The sequence below is a fragment of the Cetorhinus maximus genome, chromosome 9 (genome assembly GCF_964194155.1).
Source record: "Cetorhinus maximus chromosome 9, sCetMax3.hap1.1, whole genome shotgun sequence".
NCBI classification, from domain to species: Eukaryota; Metazoa; Chordata; class Chondrichthyes; order Lamniformes; family Cetorhinidae; genus Cetorhinus; species Cetorhinus maximus.
Genome location: NC_135887.1, coordinates 28,045,727 through 28,061,768, shown reverse-complemented (window position 1 = coordinate 28,061,768; position 16,042 = coordinate 28,045,727). Strand labels below are relative to the sequence as shown.

The 16,042-nt window shown below is 43.4% G+C and overlaps 1 protein-coding gene across 1 annotated transcript in view; it reads right to left on the bottom strand.

The window, feature by feature from the left end:
* Positions 1–226: 226 nt before the first annotated feature.
* The window catches only part of LOC144684520 (integrin alpha-E-like), a 324,928-nt gene continuing 309,112 nt past the window's right edge, over positions 227–16,042 (bottom strand). The window contains exon 38 of the mRNA XM_078548383.1: positions 227–773. Within this exon, the coding sequence (XP_078404509.1) occupies positions 711–773 (63 nt within the window). The 3' untranslated portion in view covers positions 227–710. The remainder of the gene's footprint in view (positions 774–16,042) is intronic.

Sequence of the window (16,042 nt, the reverse complement as noted above, 5' to 3'; positions counted from 1 at the left end):
CAGCAGGGAAATCGATCTGCCATTAACCCGCCATGAAAATTGGAAGAACTAGATTCCTGATTTCCTGATATTGGGAAACTGATTTTTGGACTCCCGCCACATCTGCCGCCCCCACCCGCCACGATTCCTGCCGCTGTCGGGAAGGGACAATTCCGCCCATGGACTGGAGTCATGTATACCTACCATGTTTGCTACAGAATTCATTTCATCACTGATTCCATCACAATTAACAATATACTTTAAATTTATTACAAATTTGAATTAAAAAGACAATAAACTTGAGTAATTACACCTTACAGTAAAGAAAAACATTTGAAGAATTTTGTTTGAAGCAGATTGATTAGAGTAGGCTTGATATAAATTGCTCCAAAAGTGATCTATTGAGTAATCCTCTGCTCAAGCATATGTTGCAGATCTAATCTCTCTGCAGTTTGTCAATACACAGAATGGCATTCTGTTTTTCAGATCCAAATGTACTAAGAATTTAGTGCGAACAGAATGTACTTTGCATTTAACTCAGTTTGTGGTTTACTCCTTTCAGAAAATCCCAGAAAAGTTCACATCTGGAGCATTTTTATGCAGTTCAAATGTGGGTTATGCTGCTGCTGAAAAGTTTAATTAAATGTATTATACATTATTTAATATACTGATTGAACGTTCGCTATGAATGATTCACCAATGATAGCAAGTTAATTCCTTGATTTCAATGTTCACTGTTCTGTTTCTTCTTCAAGTTCAATCAGGTCTTTGTAATTTCGTTTGAAAAAGCCACACTGCGAAATAAGGGGGAAGAAAATTAATGCAAGAAGTTATACCAAATGAGTATGATTAAGAAATAGCGCTTTGGAGGTTAAGGAAAAGTGACTTCAGAACTGGATAAGTGCTACTGGTGGCCAGTATCTGGCCATTTAACACCTCCATGGATTTACCTTTCAGACTGGATGATATGAATTTGTACTCCTGGCATGGAACATAACCATGGGGGCCACCTAGTGGAAGTTTGGGCATTGAGATCAGTCGGCCTCCGCAGGATTTTCAATCATGAGTTTTGATTTGTCCACTAGGAGTTCAAATCCTTACTATTGTCCTCACACAGTAAATGTGAATGTACAAATAATGGTACTTCACAATACAGATCTACTATTGAGTGCTCCTTTGGAAACCTTAAAATTTATCATATGCTAAAAGAATCAGGAAATGAAACCAAGTCAACACTCGGTGGGAAAGAACATTGACAAATAACGGGAAAGGTGTCATGGTGAACCAAAGCTGATCACACACGTCTCATGTTGAATGGGGAAATCTTGATTCAGGACTGCTGGGAATTTTGACAAATTAAAATAAAATATTAATGGCCCAGTTTTCCAGTGCTGTGTTTTTAAATAGGCCGTAACCTGAAAACCAGTCTGCTGATTACAATGGACTTGCTGGAAAAATAACAGCATGATAACACTCGCCATTGGTGCCCATCAAGCTATTTAACTAATTGTCTCTCTCTATGGTCCTTTGTGGATTATGGCTAATTAACTTATTACCTGTTAATGCACAAATCACCCAAAAGTTTCTAAGGATTAAGAAATAGACTGGGAGTTGCAAATCAGCAAAGACGACTGGCCAATTTACATCACTCCACTGTTTGGTTCACAGAGACGATGGGCAGAATTTAATGCTGGCTACTGGGATCTAGCCTATGGGTTGGAGAACAGCTAGGGAGCTCCATGTCAACCCCATTGAGGAAGGCCCACTGGAATTAAGTGCTGATAATTCGGAAATTCGGGAAATCCCACCCCATGAGGGCTGCTAGCCAATAGGAGGACTAGGATCAGCAAAGGACCCAGGCCACAAGTGAATGAAGACGGGTTGGGGATGATGGGGAAGAGTGCACACGAAGAAAGGGCAGAGCCGTGATTCTCATTGGCAACCCCCCTTCCCAAGCCAGGTCCTTTAATCAGGCACTGAGTGCCTTTTTAACGAGGGACACCCGCTGGAAGCCCGCTCCCCACGTGGCGACTCCACCACCTGCCACTAGTTGGATACCAGTGGTAGTAGGATAAGGCCCCGAGATGGGCATTAATTGCCCACTTACGGGCCTCAATTAGCCTGCAGGCAGAAAGGCTATCCATGAGCTTTCCCGCCCCAGACTTAATCGGGCAGAGACGGGAAGACAGTGGGGTTCCCAGTCCGTACCCTCACCCCCAATAAAATGCACTCCCAGCCCCCAAACTTACTGCTGGGAGTGCATTAAATCCTGCCTGATATCTCACCTTTAGCCACATAATTATCTTTAAGAGCTTGCTGGATTTGCACAATAGTTACCATTAAACTCACCACGGATCACCACCTTAGGCTGGTCATTCCAAATACTCACTATGTTCAGTAGTTCTATTTATCTGTCCACTCCTCTCTGTGTACTGTGGTTCAAGCTCATCTATCCACTTACTGTCTCTTTGTGTGCAGTAGTTCTTTCTAAGTAAGTTGCACAAAGGTGCAGCTGGAGACTGAGTGCAGCAAGACCGAGTGCTTAAATCCAGGCATTTTTTAAATGAGGGAAGAGGCGGTGTTCTGGTTTTTATAAAAAGGAGTGGTCCAAGAGAGGAAACTGGATACAGCAAGACCCAAGAGCTGAAGGCCAGAGGGATTAAATAGGTGTACAGGTAGGCAATTGGTGAGTTTTAAATTTTTTATTCCTCTAAACTAGGACTGTAGTTTAAACCGGTACTGGGGAGATATGGGTATTGTCGTAATCTGAGGTGTAGTACACCTTTAAGAGAATGTGAGCAGACTGACCACGTGACTGTAAGACGCAATAGCTGTGTAGCGCGGGCTACCGTGTCTACAGTTGGGTCCGGTTGGAGAAGCACACATCATGTGCTCTGTTTGTGTACATAAATAGCATGTGCTTCATTTCATATTGGTCTCTGCGTCTATTGTAATCGACTCACCTGCCTACAGATAAGCATGCAACCGGTTCGCAAGCAAAGCGACACCATAGTAGAACATAACAACTGGCAACAAGGCAAAACATGACCAGTCGACCACACCAAGGAAGCTGCGAAAACTCAACTGAAGTGAATCAGCCATGCCCTGCAGTCTGATAATAAGTACATTACAATTGTAAACCCTCACCCTTATGTTATCTCCCTCCAGTATGCCACAATTTGGCCATATCGAACTGTTTGATCAGACCACTGATGACTGGCCACATTATATTGAACGCCTCGCGTTTTTCTTTTTGGCCAACAACATATCGAGAGAGGAGAAGAGGCAGGCGATCCTCTTATCGACATATGGCAGTAAAACACACAGCCCAATTCATAATCTAAAGGCACCTGACGCTCCAGATTCCAAGAGCTTTGATGAGTTGGTCTATCTAGTGAAAAGCCACTTTAAGCCAAAGCCCTCAGTAACAACGCAGCATTTCAAATTTATTTCGAGGTGTCGTGCCCCTGGAGAGATAGTCACTTGCTATGGAGCAGTCTTAAAACAACTGACAGTGCACTGTGATTCCGGGATGTCAATTAACGACATGTTAAGAGACCGATTAGTGTGTGGGAGTAATGAAGATGTCATTCAAAAAAGGTTGTTGTCAGAAACAAATTTAGACTTCAGCAAGGCGCTGGAGTTGGCGCTCGCAATGGAGAGTTCAGTCAGGGGCTCAGTAGAAATCAAGGGAGCACAAAATGGCGCCGTCCTTCACGTCGGAAGGGAAGCACCGGTTAGAAATGGCGCAAAAGCGCTGGGCTCCGTGGAAAGGCGGGAAAAAGCTGCCATTAACAGACCAGTAAAAAGCTATGGTTTAACGGATAAAAACCACATTAATAATAGCAGAATTGAAAGCGGACAGCTTACAAACGAACAACAATTTTAAAAAACCAAGTGTTTCTACTGCCATTGCAATGGGCATATTATGCGTTTTATAAAGAAAGATTGAGGCAAGATTTCAAACAAAAAGGCAGAAGTTGTGAAATTTGTATAATGGAGGAACCAGAAGAAACAGAGTCAGATATTTACTCACTACACAACTTAAAAATATGTAAAACAGAACCAATCTATGTAACAGTAGAAGTCAGCAGAAAACCCATTCGAATAGAGATGGATACAGGTATATCCACGACAGTCATAGGGGAACACACGTTTAAGTATCTGAAAGGAGGAGGCCACTCACTAAAGTTGGAAAACTCAGATGCTAGATTAAAGACATATACTGGCAAAGACATATGAGTAAAAGGTATATGCGAAGTTCCAGTACAACATGGAAGACAGTCTGCTAACCTACCCCTGATAGTGGTAGCAGGGGAGGGTCCAACTCTACTTGGTCGGAACTGGCTTAAGGAAATAAAGTTGGAGTGGACTGAAATTTTTCAACTCAGAATTAAAAGAATTACAGAAATATGCCTCTGTGGTCAGGGAAGAGCTCGGGAAGATTCAGGGGCTGCAAGCTAAAATCCACAAGGATCCTGAAGCAACCCCCAGATACTTGAAGGCGAGGTCAGTCCCCTAGCTTTATGAGAAAAAGTGGATATTGAATTGGACAGGCTGGAAAGGTTGGGAATCTAACAACCCGTACAGTTTTCTGAATGAGCAGCACCCATAGTTCCAGTACTAAAGCCTGACCAGAGTGTGCAAATATGCAGGGACTACAAGTTGACCGTTAACAAAGTGGCCAGACTTGACAGGCACGTTATACCAAAAGTTGATAAATTGTACTCCAAGCTGGCAGGGGGAACTGCATATATGAAGCTCGGCATGAGCGACGCTTACCAGCAAGTCGAGCTAGAAAAGGCCTCTGTGGATTTTGTGACTATCAACACACATAGGGGGTTACACCAGGTTACCAGGTTACCCTTCGGAATCTCATCAGCTTGTGCCATTTTCCAACGGACTATGGAAAATTTACTTCATGGTCCACCCCATGTGGTGGTTTATCTCAATAGTGTCCTAGTTACAGGACCAACTGATGAAGAGCACCTGGCTAACTTGGAAGAGGTATTGAAGCGTTTCTCATAAGCCAGAGTATACTTAGGGAAAAATGTATCTTCCAAGCAAAAGAAGTGATTTACCTGGGTTTTGGGTCCGCTTGCAGAGCCTTCACCCAGTAGAAGACCAGGTGAGAGCTATTTGTGAGGCGCCAGCCCTGAAAAATGCCACAGAACTCAAGTCCTTCTTGGGAATCATTAAGTGCGATGGGCGTTTCCTCCCAAATTTGTCAACAGTACTGGCTCCATTATACGGGTTACTTAAGAAAAACCACAGGTGGACTTGGCAAGCTTCATAACAACAGGTTTTTACGACATTAAAGCAGTTACTACATTCATCGGCCCAGTTGGTACATTTTGACCCAAAGAAAGAATTGATTTTAACCTGTGATACATCCCCTTACGGAGTAGGGGCGGTACTCTCCCACCACATGGCAGATGACTCTGAACGGCCCATTGACGACGTTGATTCTAGCCTCTTACTTTTATCCATCGGCCAGGAAGCCAGATTGCCAATGCTGACACACTGAGCCGATTACCCCTAAAAGACAGCAATGTGAATGTCCCCATCCCTCAGGAACTTGTCTTATTATTAACCTTTCTGGATTCGTCACCAGTGAATACCAAACAGATCAGAGAATGGACAGACCATGATCCAGTTTGTTCTCACTTCAGGAAACAAGTCTTGCAGGGACGATCTAACGAGCCAAAGTCGGACGAAGTGAAGCCCTATTTTAACAGGAGATACGAGCTCACCTACCAGAATGGCATCTTACTGTGGGGAGCGAGAGTCATTGTGCCTTCCAGAGGAAGACAACCATTATTGATAGAATTGCATAACGCTCACCCCAGCATTTCTAGAATGAAAATGTTGGCGCGCAGGTCCTTATGGTGGCCAGGGATGGGCACTGAAATCGAAAACATGGTCAAGAGCTGTATGCAGTGCCAACGGGTGCAGTAATTGCCTCCTTCTGCTCCACTGCATCCTTGGGAATGGCCAGGAAGGCCATGGGTCCACCTCCACATTGATTACATGGGACCTTTTTTGGGTGCAATGTTCCTCTTACTTATTGACGCTCATTCCAAATGGATGGACGTATACGAGGTGAGATCATCCACATCTGCCGGCACCATAGACAGATTGCGTCAGAGCTTTGTGATACACGGTTTACCAGAGAGAAGAGTATCTGACAATGGAACACCATTCACCAGTGGGGAATTCCAAAGATTTACAAGTCTCAATGGCATAACACATATCAAGACCTTGCCATACCACCCTGCATCCAATGGGTTGACTGAGTGGGCAGTCCAGACCTTTAAGGCTGAAATGAAAAAACTAGATGGGGACTCTAATAGCAACAAATTTATCACATTTCCTGCTCAGCTACAGGACTACACCACATACGACCACTGATTGCCCCCGCAGAGTTATTAATGAAGAGATGTCTCAGGTTACGTTTGAGCCTCATAGGGCTGAATTTAGCGGGGAGGGTAGAGAGAAGTTAGGAGGCCCAGAAAAATGAACACAATTACCACAGTCATGAAAAAAACTTCTCAGTAGGAGAAGCTGTTTTTGCAAAGAACTTTGGAGATGGGCCCAAATGGCTATCAGGTGAAGTCTGTGCAGTGACAGGACCCCTGTACTACCATATGTCGGTTGAAGGTTGGATAATCACAAGGCATGTAGATCACCTCAGGAAAAGGGAAACAGATCCACAAGAAAAGGTGCACCAAACATTCCCGTTGGTAGAAGGAACTCATCTTGTTTTGGAAGTACCTGTGGAACCATTGAGCCTGACAGAGTTGAAGAGGCAAACTTACAGGTTCCCAAAGGGGAGCCGAGTGGACAGATAACTCCTGAGAGGGAGGCCTCAGATAAACCATCTGAATTCTTAGAGCTACGACGTCGACACGTTTGAAAAAGTCTCATGAGAGACTGAATTTGTAAATAGTTTAGTTATGTAAATAGTTAAAATATTGTAAAATGTACTTTCAAGTAAAGGGGGAGGGATGTGGTAATCTGAGGTGTAATATACCTTTAAGAGGATGTGAGCAGATTGACCATGTGACTGTAAGACCCAATAGTGCAGGCTACCATGTTAATGTTAGTCTCGAGTTGAGTCTGGTTGGAGATGTTAATGCTCTGTTGTTTACGTAAATAAATAGTATGTGCTTCATTTCATATTGGTCTCTGCCACTGTAGTATATTATAATCGACTCACCTGACGACAGATAAGCGTACAACAGGTTCGCGAACAAATCAACCCCATAGTAAAACAAAACAGGTATTATATTAAATCTGTAGCGCAACTAGTTAACCGTCACAATATAATTACATGTACTCTTTGAGTGATATTCTAAACATAAAACCTAATTAGTTAAATCAAAGCAAAATATAGATGGCAGGTAGATGATGTGTTGCAGCTGTGGCATGTGAGGACTAGGTGATTGACAACAGTGTGATCTGCAGTAAGTGTCTGCAGCTTGAGGAACCACAGCTCCAAATTGATGAGCTGGAGTCTAAGCTTTGCGCAGTGCCATGCATCAGGGAGAGGAAAAATGACCTTGACATTTTGTTCCAGGAGGCAGTCACATCCCTTAGGCTAATTACTTCAGATTTGGTCAGTGGGTAGGGACAGGAGGGTGTAACTGTAAGAGAGGGAGGCGTGGAGCTCCAGAAGGTAGCAATTGTCTGACAGGTTTGAGATTCTTGCAGCTAGTGTGGACAAGAGCAGGGGCTGCAGGGAGGATGAGTAAACTGACCACGGCACTGTGGAGGGAGCATGAAGAAATGTAGTTGTAGTACAGGACAGTATAGCTAAGGGGATAGACACTGTTCTCTGTAGCTGAGAGTGTGCATCCCAAGTGAGTGTTGCCTGCCACGGTGCCAGGGTTAAGGACATCTCCTCAAGGCTGGAGAAGAATTGGAGTGGGAAGGGAAGGATCCAGTTGTTGTGGTCCATATGGGTACCAATGACATGGGTAGGACTAAGAAAGAGATTCTGCTGAGGGAGTGAGTATGGGCAGCCAGGAACTAAATTAAAAAGCAGAGCCATAAAGGTAATAATCTCTGGATAACTACCTGACCCATGAGCAAATTGGCATAGGTAAATAAGATCAGAGAGTTGAATGCGTGACTCAAAGATTGTTGTGGGAGAAATGAGTTTTGACTCATGGGGCACTGGGGAAAGACAGAGGTGTGGGATGGACTTCACCTGCTGCACTGGGACTAATGTTACTGGTGAGTTGTATAAATAAGGCTGTAGACAGTGCTTTAAACTAAATAGTGTGTGTGAGGTTACATGAGGGGAAATTTGGAAAGTTAAAGCGAAAGGACAAAGCAATAGTGCAGGGTAATGGCACAGATAATGGTAACCAGAGTGTGACAAGAAGGGAGAGAGCATACAAACATAAATGCTTGCAGCATTCAGAACAAGATGGATGAATTGATAGCACAAATAGAAATAAATGAGTATGATATGACAGACATTACAGAGACATGATTGCAAAGTGACTATGGCTGAGACCTAAATATTCAAGACTTTTTGACATTTTGGAAGGGCAGGAAGAAATGAAAAGAATGTGGGGTAGCTCTGTTAATCAAGGTTGAGATCAGTAAAGTCATGAAATTATCTTGGTTTGGAGGGTTAAAATGTAGAATTAGTTTGGGTGGAGATAAGAAATAGCAAAGAAGTCACTGGTGGGAGAGGTTTATAGTTCTGAACTCTGTTCTCTATTTTGAATATTTTCCCCCCAAATGCCATTCTGTATCTTGTTCTCATGTTTTGCTTTCAGACAGCGCTGACCCTTTTTCTTCTATTAACTCATTCTGCTACTTTGCTTTCAGACAGTGCTGACCTTTATTCTGCTATTAACACCTACTCTGAACAAAAGCTTTCATCTTTATACTATCATTACCACTCCTTTTGTCTTGTGTTTCATGACATATTTGTCATTTAATCTTTCTTGACCCCCAACCTATTCCTGACCTTCTATTTGCTCCACCTGCCCCACCCTCCTTTTGTAACAGCATAAAACCCACCACATTTCTACCTCTCTCCAGTTCCAAACAAGTCATATTGGACTTGCAATGCTAAGTCTGTTTCTCTCAGATGCTGCCAGGCCTGCTGAGTTTTTCCAGCATTTTCTGTTTTTATTTCAGATTTCCAGCATCCGTAGTATTTTGCTTTTATTTTAGGTTTAAATCTGGTAATGTGTAACAAAACGGGATTAATAAATGACCCCATAGTAAATGATCCTCTAGGTAAGAGTGATCATAACATGATAGAATTTAATATTCAATTTGAGGGTGAGATGTAACACTGAGTGTACCTATGCCAGGTGGACTGCAACAGTTCAAGAAGGTAGCTCACCACCACCCTCCCAAGGGCAATCAGGGATGGGCAATAAATGCTGGCCTAGCCAGCAATGCCCACATCCTGTGAAAGAACAAAAAAAGTAGTGTCTTAAACTTAATTAAAGGCAGTTACAAGGATATGAAGACAAGTTGGCTAAAGTGCATTGGGAAAATTGGCTAAAAAATAAGATGACAGAGAAGCAGTGGCAGACATTTAGGAGATATTTTATAAGTCCCAAGAAAAATATATTCCATTGAGAAAAACTCTATGAGAAGGATACACCATCTGTAGTTAACTAAGGAAGTTAAGGATGGTATCAAATTGAAAGAAAAGATGTACAATGCTGCAAAGATTAGTGATAGGCCAGAAGATTGGGGAAATATTAGAAACCAGCAAAGAATCACAGAATCACAGTGCAGAAGAGGCCCTTCGGTCCATCGAGTCTGCACCGACATGTGAGAAACACCTGACCTACCTATCTAATCCCATTTACCAGCACTTGGCCCATAGCCTTGAATGTTATGATGTACCAAGTGCTCATCATGTACTTTTTAAAGGATGGGAGGCAACCTGCGTCCACCACCCTCCCAGGCAGTGCATTCCAGACCGTCACCACCCTCTGGGTAAAAATGTTTTTCCTCACATCCCCCCTAAACCTCCTTCCCCTCACCTTGAACTTATGTCCCCTTGTGACTGATCCTTCAACTAAGGGGAACAGCTGCTCCCTATCCACACTGTCCATGCCCCTCATAATCTTGTACACCCCCATCAGGTCGTCCCTCAGTCTTCTCTGCTCCAACAAAAACAACCCAAGTCTATCCAACCTCTCTTCATAACTTAAATGTTTCATCCCAGGCAAAATCCTGGCGAATCTCCTCTGCACCCCCTCCAGTGCAATCACATCCTTCCTACAATGTGGCGACCAGAACTGCACACAGTACTCAAGCTATGGTGGAGTACTCACCAATGTTCTATACAACTCCAACATGATCTCCCTACTTTTTTAATCTATGCCTCGATTGATAAAGGCAAGTCTCCCATATCTGCCTTTTTCACCACCCCACTAACATGCCCCTCCGCCTTCAGAGATCTATGGACACACACGCCAAGGTCCCTTTGTTCCTCAGAACTTGCTGGTGCCATGCCGTTCATTGAATACTTCCTTGTCAAATTACTCCTTCCAAAGTGTATCACCTTACACTTTTCAGGATTAAATTCCATCTGCCACTTATCTGCCCATTTGACCATCCCATCTATATCTTCCTGTAGCCCAAGACACTCAACCTCACTGTTAACCACCCGGCCAATCTTTGTGTCATCCGCAAACTTACTAATCCTAACCCCCACATAGTCATGTATGTCATTTATATAAATGACAAATAATAGGGGACCCAGCACAGATCCCTGTGATAAGCCACTGGACACTGGCTTCCAGTCACTAAAACATCCTTCTGTCATCACCCTCTGTCTCCTACAACTAAGCCAATTTTGAATCCACCTTATCAAGTTACCCTCTATCCCATGTGCCTTTGCCTTCTTTAAAAGTCTCCCATGTGGGACCTTGTCAAAGGCTTTGCTGAAATCCATATAAACTACATCAACTGCACTACCCTCACCTACACACCTGGTCACCTCCTCAAAAAATTCAATCAAATTTGTTAGGCATGACCTCCCTCTGACAAAGCCATGCTGACTATCCCCTGATCAAACCTTGCCTCTCCAAGTGGAGATAGATACTCTCCTTCAGAATTTTCTCCAATAGTTTCCCTACCACTGACGTGAGACTCACTGGCCTGTAGTTCCCTGGCTTATCTCTACAGCTCTTCTTAAATAGCGGAACAAAGGATAACTAAAAAAAAAGCGGGAGAATCAGCAGGAGGATGAGAAAACTGGAAGAAATATAAAAAGACACAGTAAAAGCATCTACTAGTATGTAAAAAGGAAAATAATAATGAAATTAAACATTAGAGGGTGAGACTGGGGAATTAATAATGGGAAACAAGAATATGGCAGAGACTTTGAACAGTATTTTGTATCTGTTCTCACAATAGAATACACAAAAGCATCCCAAGAATAGTAGAAAAGCAGGGGGGAAAAGGGAGGGAGGAACTTAAAACAATCACTATCACGAGAGAACAAGTACTGGGAAAAGTAATGGAGCTAAAGGCTGACAAGTCCTCTGGACCTGATGGACTGCATCCTAGGGTTTTAATGGAAGTGACTGCAGAGATAATGGATGTATTGGTTGTAATCTTCCAAAATTCCCTGGATTCTGGAAAGGTGCCAGCAGATTGGAAATTCACAAATGTAACACAACTGTTCAAGAAAGGAGGGAGTCAGAAAGCAGGAAACTATAGGCCAGTTAGTCTAATATCTGTCATAAGGAACATGCCATTATCCATTATTTATGAGGTAGTAGGAAGGACATTTGGAAAATCATAATACAATCAGGTAGAGTCAACACTGGTTTTGTGAAAGGGAAATTGTGTTTAATAAATTTATTAGAGTTCTTTGAGGATGTAACAAGCAGGGTGGAGAAAGGGGAATCAGTAGATATAGTGTACTTGGATTTCCAAAAGGCATTTGATAAGATGCCACATAAAGGTTATTGAACACGTTATGAACTCGTGGTGTTGGGGGTGATATATCAACATGGACAGAGGATTGGCTAACTAACAGGAGTCGGGATAAAGAAAAAGGGCGGTACTGCCAAATCTAAAGCCCCCTGGTTATCTAGAAGCATCCAAGGTAAGATAAAGCAGAAAAAGAAAGTTTATGACAGTCACAAAAAACTTAATACTGTAGAAAGCCTAGAGGAGCATAGAAAGTAGAGGGGTGAAGTAAAAAGGTAATTAGGAAAGTAAAGAGAGGATATGAAAAAATATTGGCAAGTAAAATCAAAGAAAACCCAAAGGTGTTTTACCAGTACATTAAGAGCAAGAGAATAACTACAGAAAGGGTAGGGCCTATCAGAGATGCGCATAGTAACTTTTACTCTGATGCTGAAGATGTGGGCAGGGTTCTCAACAATTACTTTGTCTCTGCCTTCACTAAAGAAAGGGATAAAGCAAATATTCCAGTTAAAGAGAAGGAATGTGAAATATTAGATACAATAATCAGAGAGAGGAAGTACTGGAGGGACTGATATCCTTGAAGATGGATAAGTCACCACAGCCAGATGGATTGTATCTCAGGTTGTTAAAGGAGGCCAGGGGGGAAATAGCAGGTGCTCTGAGGATCATTTTCCAATCCTCACTAGATACAGGTGAGGTAGCAGAGGATTGGAGGTCTTGCAAATGTTGTACCATTATTTAAAAAGGGTGCAAGGAAATTGTAGACCAGTCAGTCTGACTTTCGTGGTGGGCAAATTATTGGAATCAATTCTGAGACACAGAATAAACTGTCACTTAGAGGAACGGATTAGTCAGGGATAGTCATCATGGTGTTGTTAGGGGAAGGTCATATGTAACTAATTTAATCAAATTTTTTGAGGGAGTAACAAGGAGGATTGATGAGGGTAGTGCGGTGGATGTTGTCTACATGGATTTTTGTAAGGCAGTTGACAAGGTCCCACGTGGCAGACTGGTCAAAAAAGTAAAACCTCATGGGTACAGGAGAATATGGCAAGTTGGATTCAAAATTGGCTCAGCGACAGGAACCAAAGGGCAATGGTTGATGGATGTTTTTGCGAATGGAAAACCATTTCCATTGGCGCTCCACAGGGCTCACTGTTGGGTCCCTGGCTGTTTGTTGTATATATTCATTATTTGAACTTAAATGTGGGTGGCATCATTGGGAAATTTGTAGATGACACAAAAATTGGCCATGAAATTGTAAGTGAAGAGGATAACTGTTGTCTCCAGAATGATATCAATGGTTTGGTTGAGTGGGCGGAAAAGTGGCAGATGAAATTCAATCCAGATAAGTGTGAGGTAACGCATTTGTGGAGGGCAAACAAAGCAAGGGAATGCACAATAAATGGGAGGATATTGGAAGGTATTGGGGAAATGGGAGGCCTTGGTGTGCATGTCCATAGGTCCCTGAAGGTGGCAGGACAGGCGGATAAGGTGGTAAAGAAAGCATATGGAATGCTTTCCTTTATTGGACGAGGTATAGAATACAAAAGCAGGGATGTAATGCTGGAACTGTGTAAAATGCTGGTTAGGCCACAGCTGGAATTTTGTGTACAGTTCTGGTCACCACATTACAGGAAGGACATAATTGCTCTGGAGAGAGTACAGAGGAGATTTACAAGAATGCTGCCAGGGTTTGAAAATTGCAGCTATGAGGAGAGATTGGATAGGCTAGGGTTGTTTTCCTTGGAACTGGGGAGGCTGAGAGGTGACCTAATTGAGATGTGCAAGATTATGAGGGGCCTGGGTTGCCCCATTTCCTCTGACAGAGAAGTCAATTACCAGGGGGCACAGATTTAAGGTGATTGGTGGAAGGGTTAGAGGGGACATAAGGAAAAACTTCTTCATCCAGAGGGTGGTGGGTGTTTGGAATTCACTGCCTCGCTTGGTGGTGGAGGTGGAAACCCTCAAATCATTTAAAAGTTACCTAGATCTGCACCTTAAAGTACTGTAATCTGCAAGGCTATGGACCAGGTGCTGGAAGGTGGGATTGGAATGGGCAGCTGGTTTTTAAATTCTTTTTTTTATTTTTCGGCCAGCGCAGACACCATGGGCTGAATGGCCTATTCTGTGCTGTAAATTTTCTATGGTTCAAGTTTAGCAAACTGTAACTAGTAGAGTGCTGCAGGGATTAGTGCTGGAGCCTCAACTATTTAAAATCTATATTAATGACATGGATAAAGCGACAAATTGTATTGTAGGCAAATTTGCTGACCATAGAGGTAGGAAAGCAAATAGTGAGGAGGACACAAAGGCCAGGATTTTCCAGCCTCGGCAGATCCCGCTATGACGGTTTTGGTGGTCATTCAAACTTCCATTCACTTCGGTGGGACCGGAAGATCCCGCCAGAGGGAGGGGCCAGAAAGTTCTAGCCGAAAAGTCTGCAAAGGGATATGGATAGGTTAAGTTAAGTGGGCAAAAATTTGGCAGATGTAGAATAATGTGGGAAAATGTGAGGTTGTCCACTTTGGCAGGAAGAACTGAAAAGCAGAATATTATTTAAATGGAGGGGGATTGCAGAATGCTGCAGTACAGAGGGATCTGGGCGTCCTTGTACATGAATCACAAAATGTCAGCTTGCAGGTACAGAAAGTAATTAGGAAGGCAAATGGAATGCTGGGATTTACCACAATGAGGATGGAGTATAAAAGTAGGGAAGTCTTGCTACTAGTATTGGTGAGATCACACCTGGAGTACTGTGTACAGTTTTGCTCTCCTTACTTAGCAAGGATATACTTGCATAGGAAGCGGTTCAGAGAAGTTTCACTTGGCTGATTCCTGGGATGAAGAGATTGTTTTATGAGGTAAGATTGAGAAGGTTAAGCCTATACTCATTGGAGTTTAGAAGAATGAGGCAATCTTATTGAAACACAAGATTCTGAGGGGGCTTAACAGGGTAGATGCTGAGAGGATGTTTCCTCTCATAGGGAAATCTAGAATTAAGAGGCACAGTTTAAAAAATAAGAGGTCTCCCATTTAAGATGGAGATGAGGAGCAATTTCTTCTCAGAGGGTAATTTGTCTTTGGATTCGCTTCCCCAGAGAGCAGTGGAAGTTGAGTCATTGAATACATTCCAGGCTTAGACAGATCTTTGATTTACAAGGGAGTGAAGGGTTATGGGAGACAGACAGGAAAGTGGAGTTAAGGTCACAATCAGACCAGCAATGATCTTACTGAATGGTGGAGGAGGCTTGATGGGCCAAATGGCCTACACCTGCTTCTATTCTTATGTTCTTATATCCTAATCTGTTTATTCCTGTCTGTGTGCAGTAGTTGTATTAGACCTCTCCATTCCCCTTTGTATGCAGTGGTTCTATCTGACCTGTCCTTTCACTGTCCCTTGGGGCCGCTTCTTTCGGTCGGTGAGCAAGGGGGGGCGGGGTAGGGGGGGCGGGGTGTGGGGGGTGGGGGTGGGGGGGGCACTCACCGGCACGTAAAATGACGCAGGGTGATGTCAGGCGTGCGTCCCGATGTCACCCCGTGTCATTTAGATTTTCAGTTCGGCAGGCGCGCAGCCAATTCGGCTGTGCACCCGCCAAACTGTCAAAGGCCTACTAAGGCCATTAAAAAAGTAATTAAAGCGATTAATGGACCTGCCCATCCAACCTTAAGGTTGGTGAGTAGGCTGGGAGCCCAGGCGGGCTTCTGAAAAAACATGAAACCTCACCCACAGGCGGGGTAAGGTTTCATGAGGTTATTAAAATTTGTATGAAATCTCTAAATAAAAGAAATTGACATGTCCCACCTCATGTGACAGTGGCACATGAGGGGACATGTCAGTAATTTTTTTTCTCAGCTTTATTTAATGTTTCAAACCTGAGCCGATCTCCCTGAGGCAGCACTTTGCCTCAGGGAGATCTGTGCGCTCTTTTGCGCGCGTGCGTGAAAGAGCGCACTCCCGGCTCAGGGAATGCCCCCCACCCGTACAGGAAGCGCACCTGGAGGACATCACGCTGGGCGGACCTTAATTGGCCCGCCCAAGTAAAATGGCGGCGTGCCCCCGGCTTTCCTTCTTTGGTTCTGGCAACACTCTTCAAGATGTGTATGAGGCAGTTGAATGCAAGGAACAGACTTT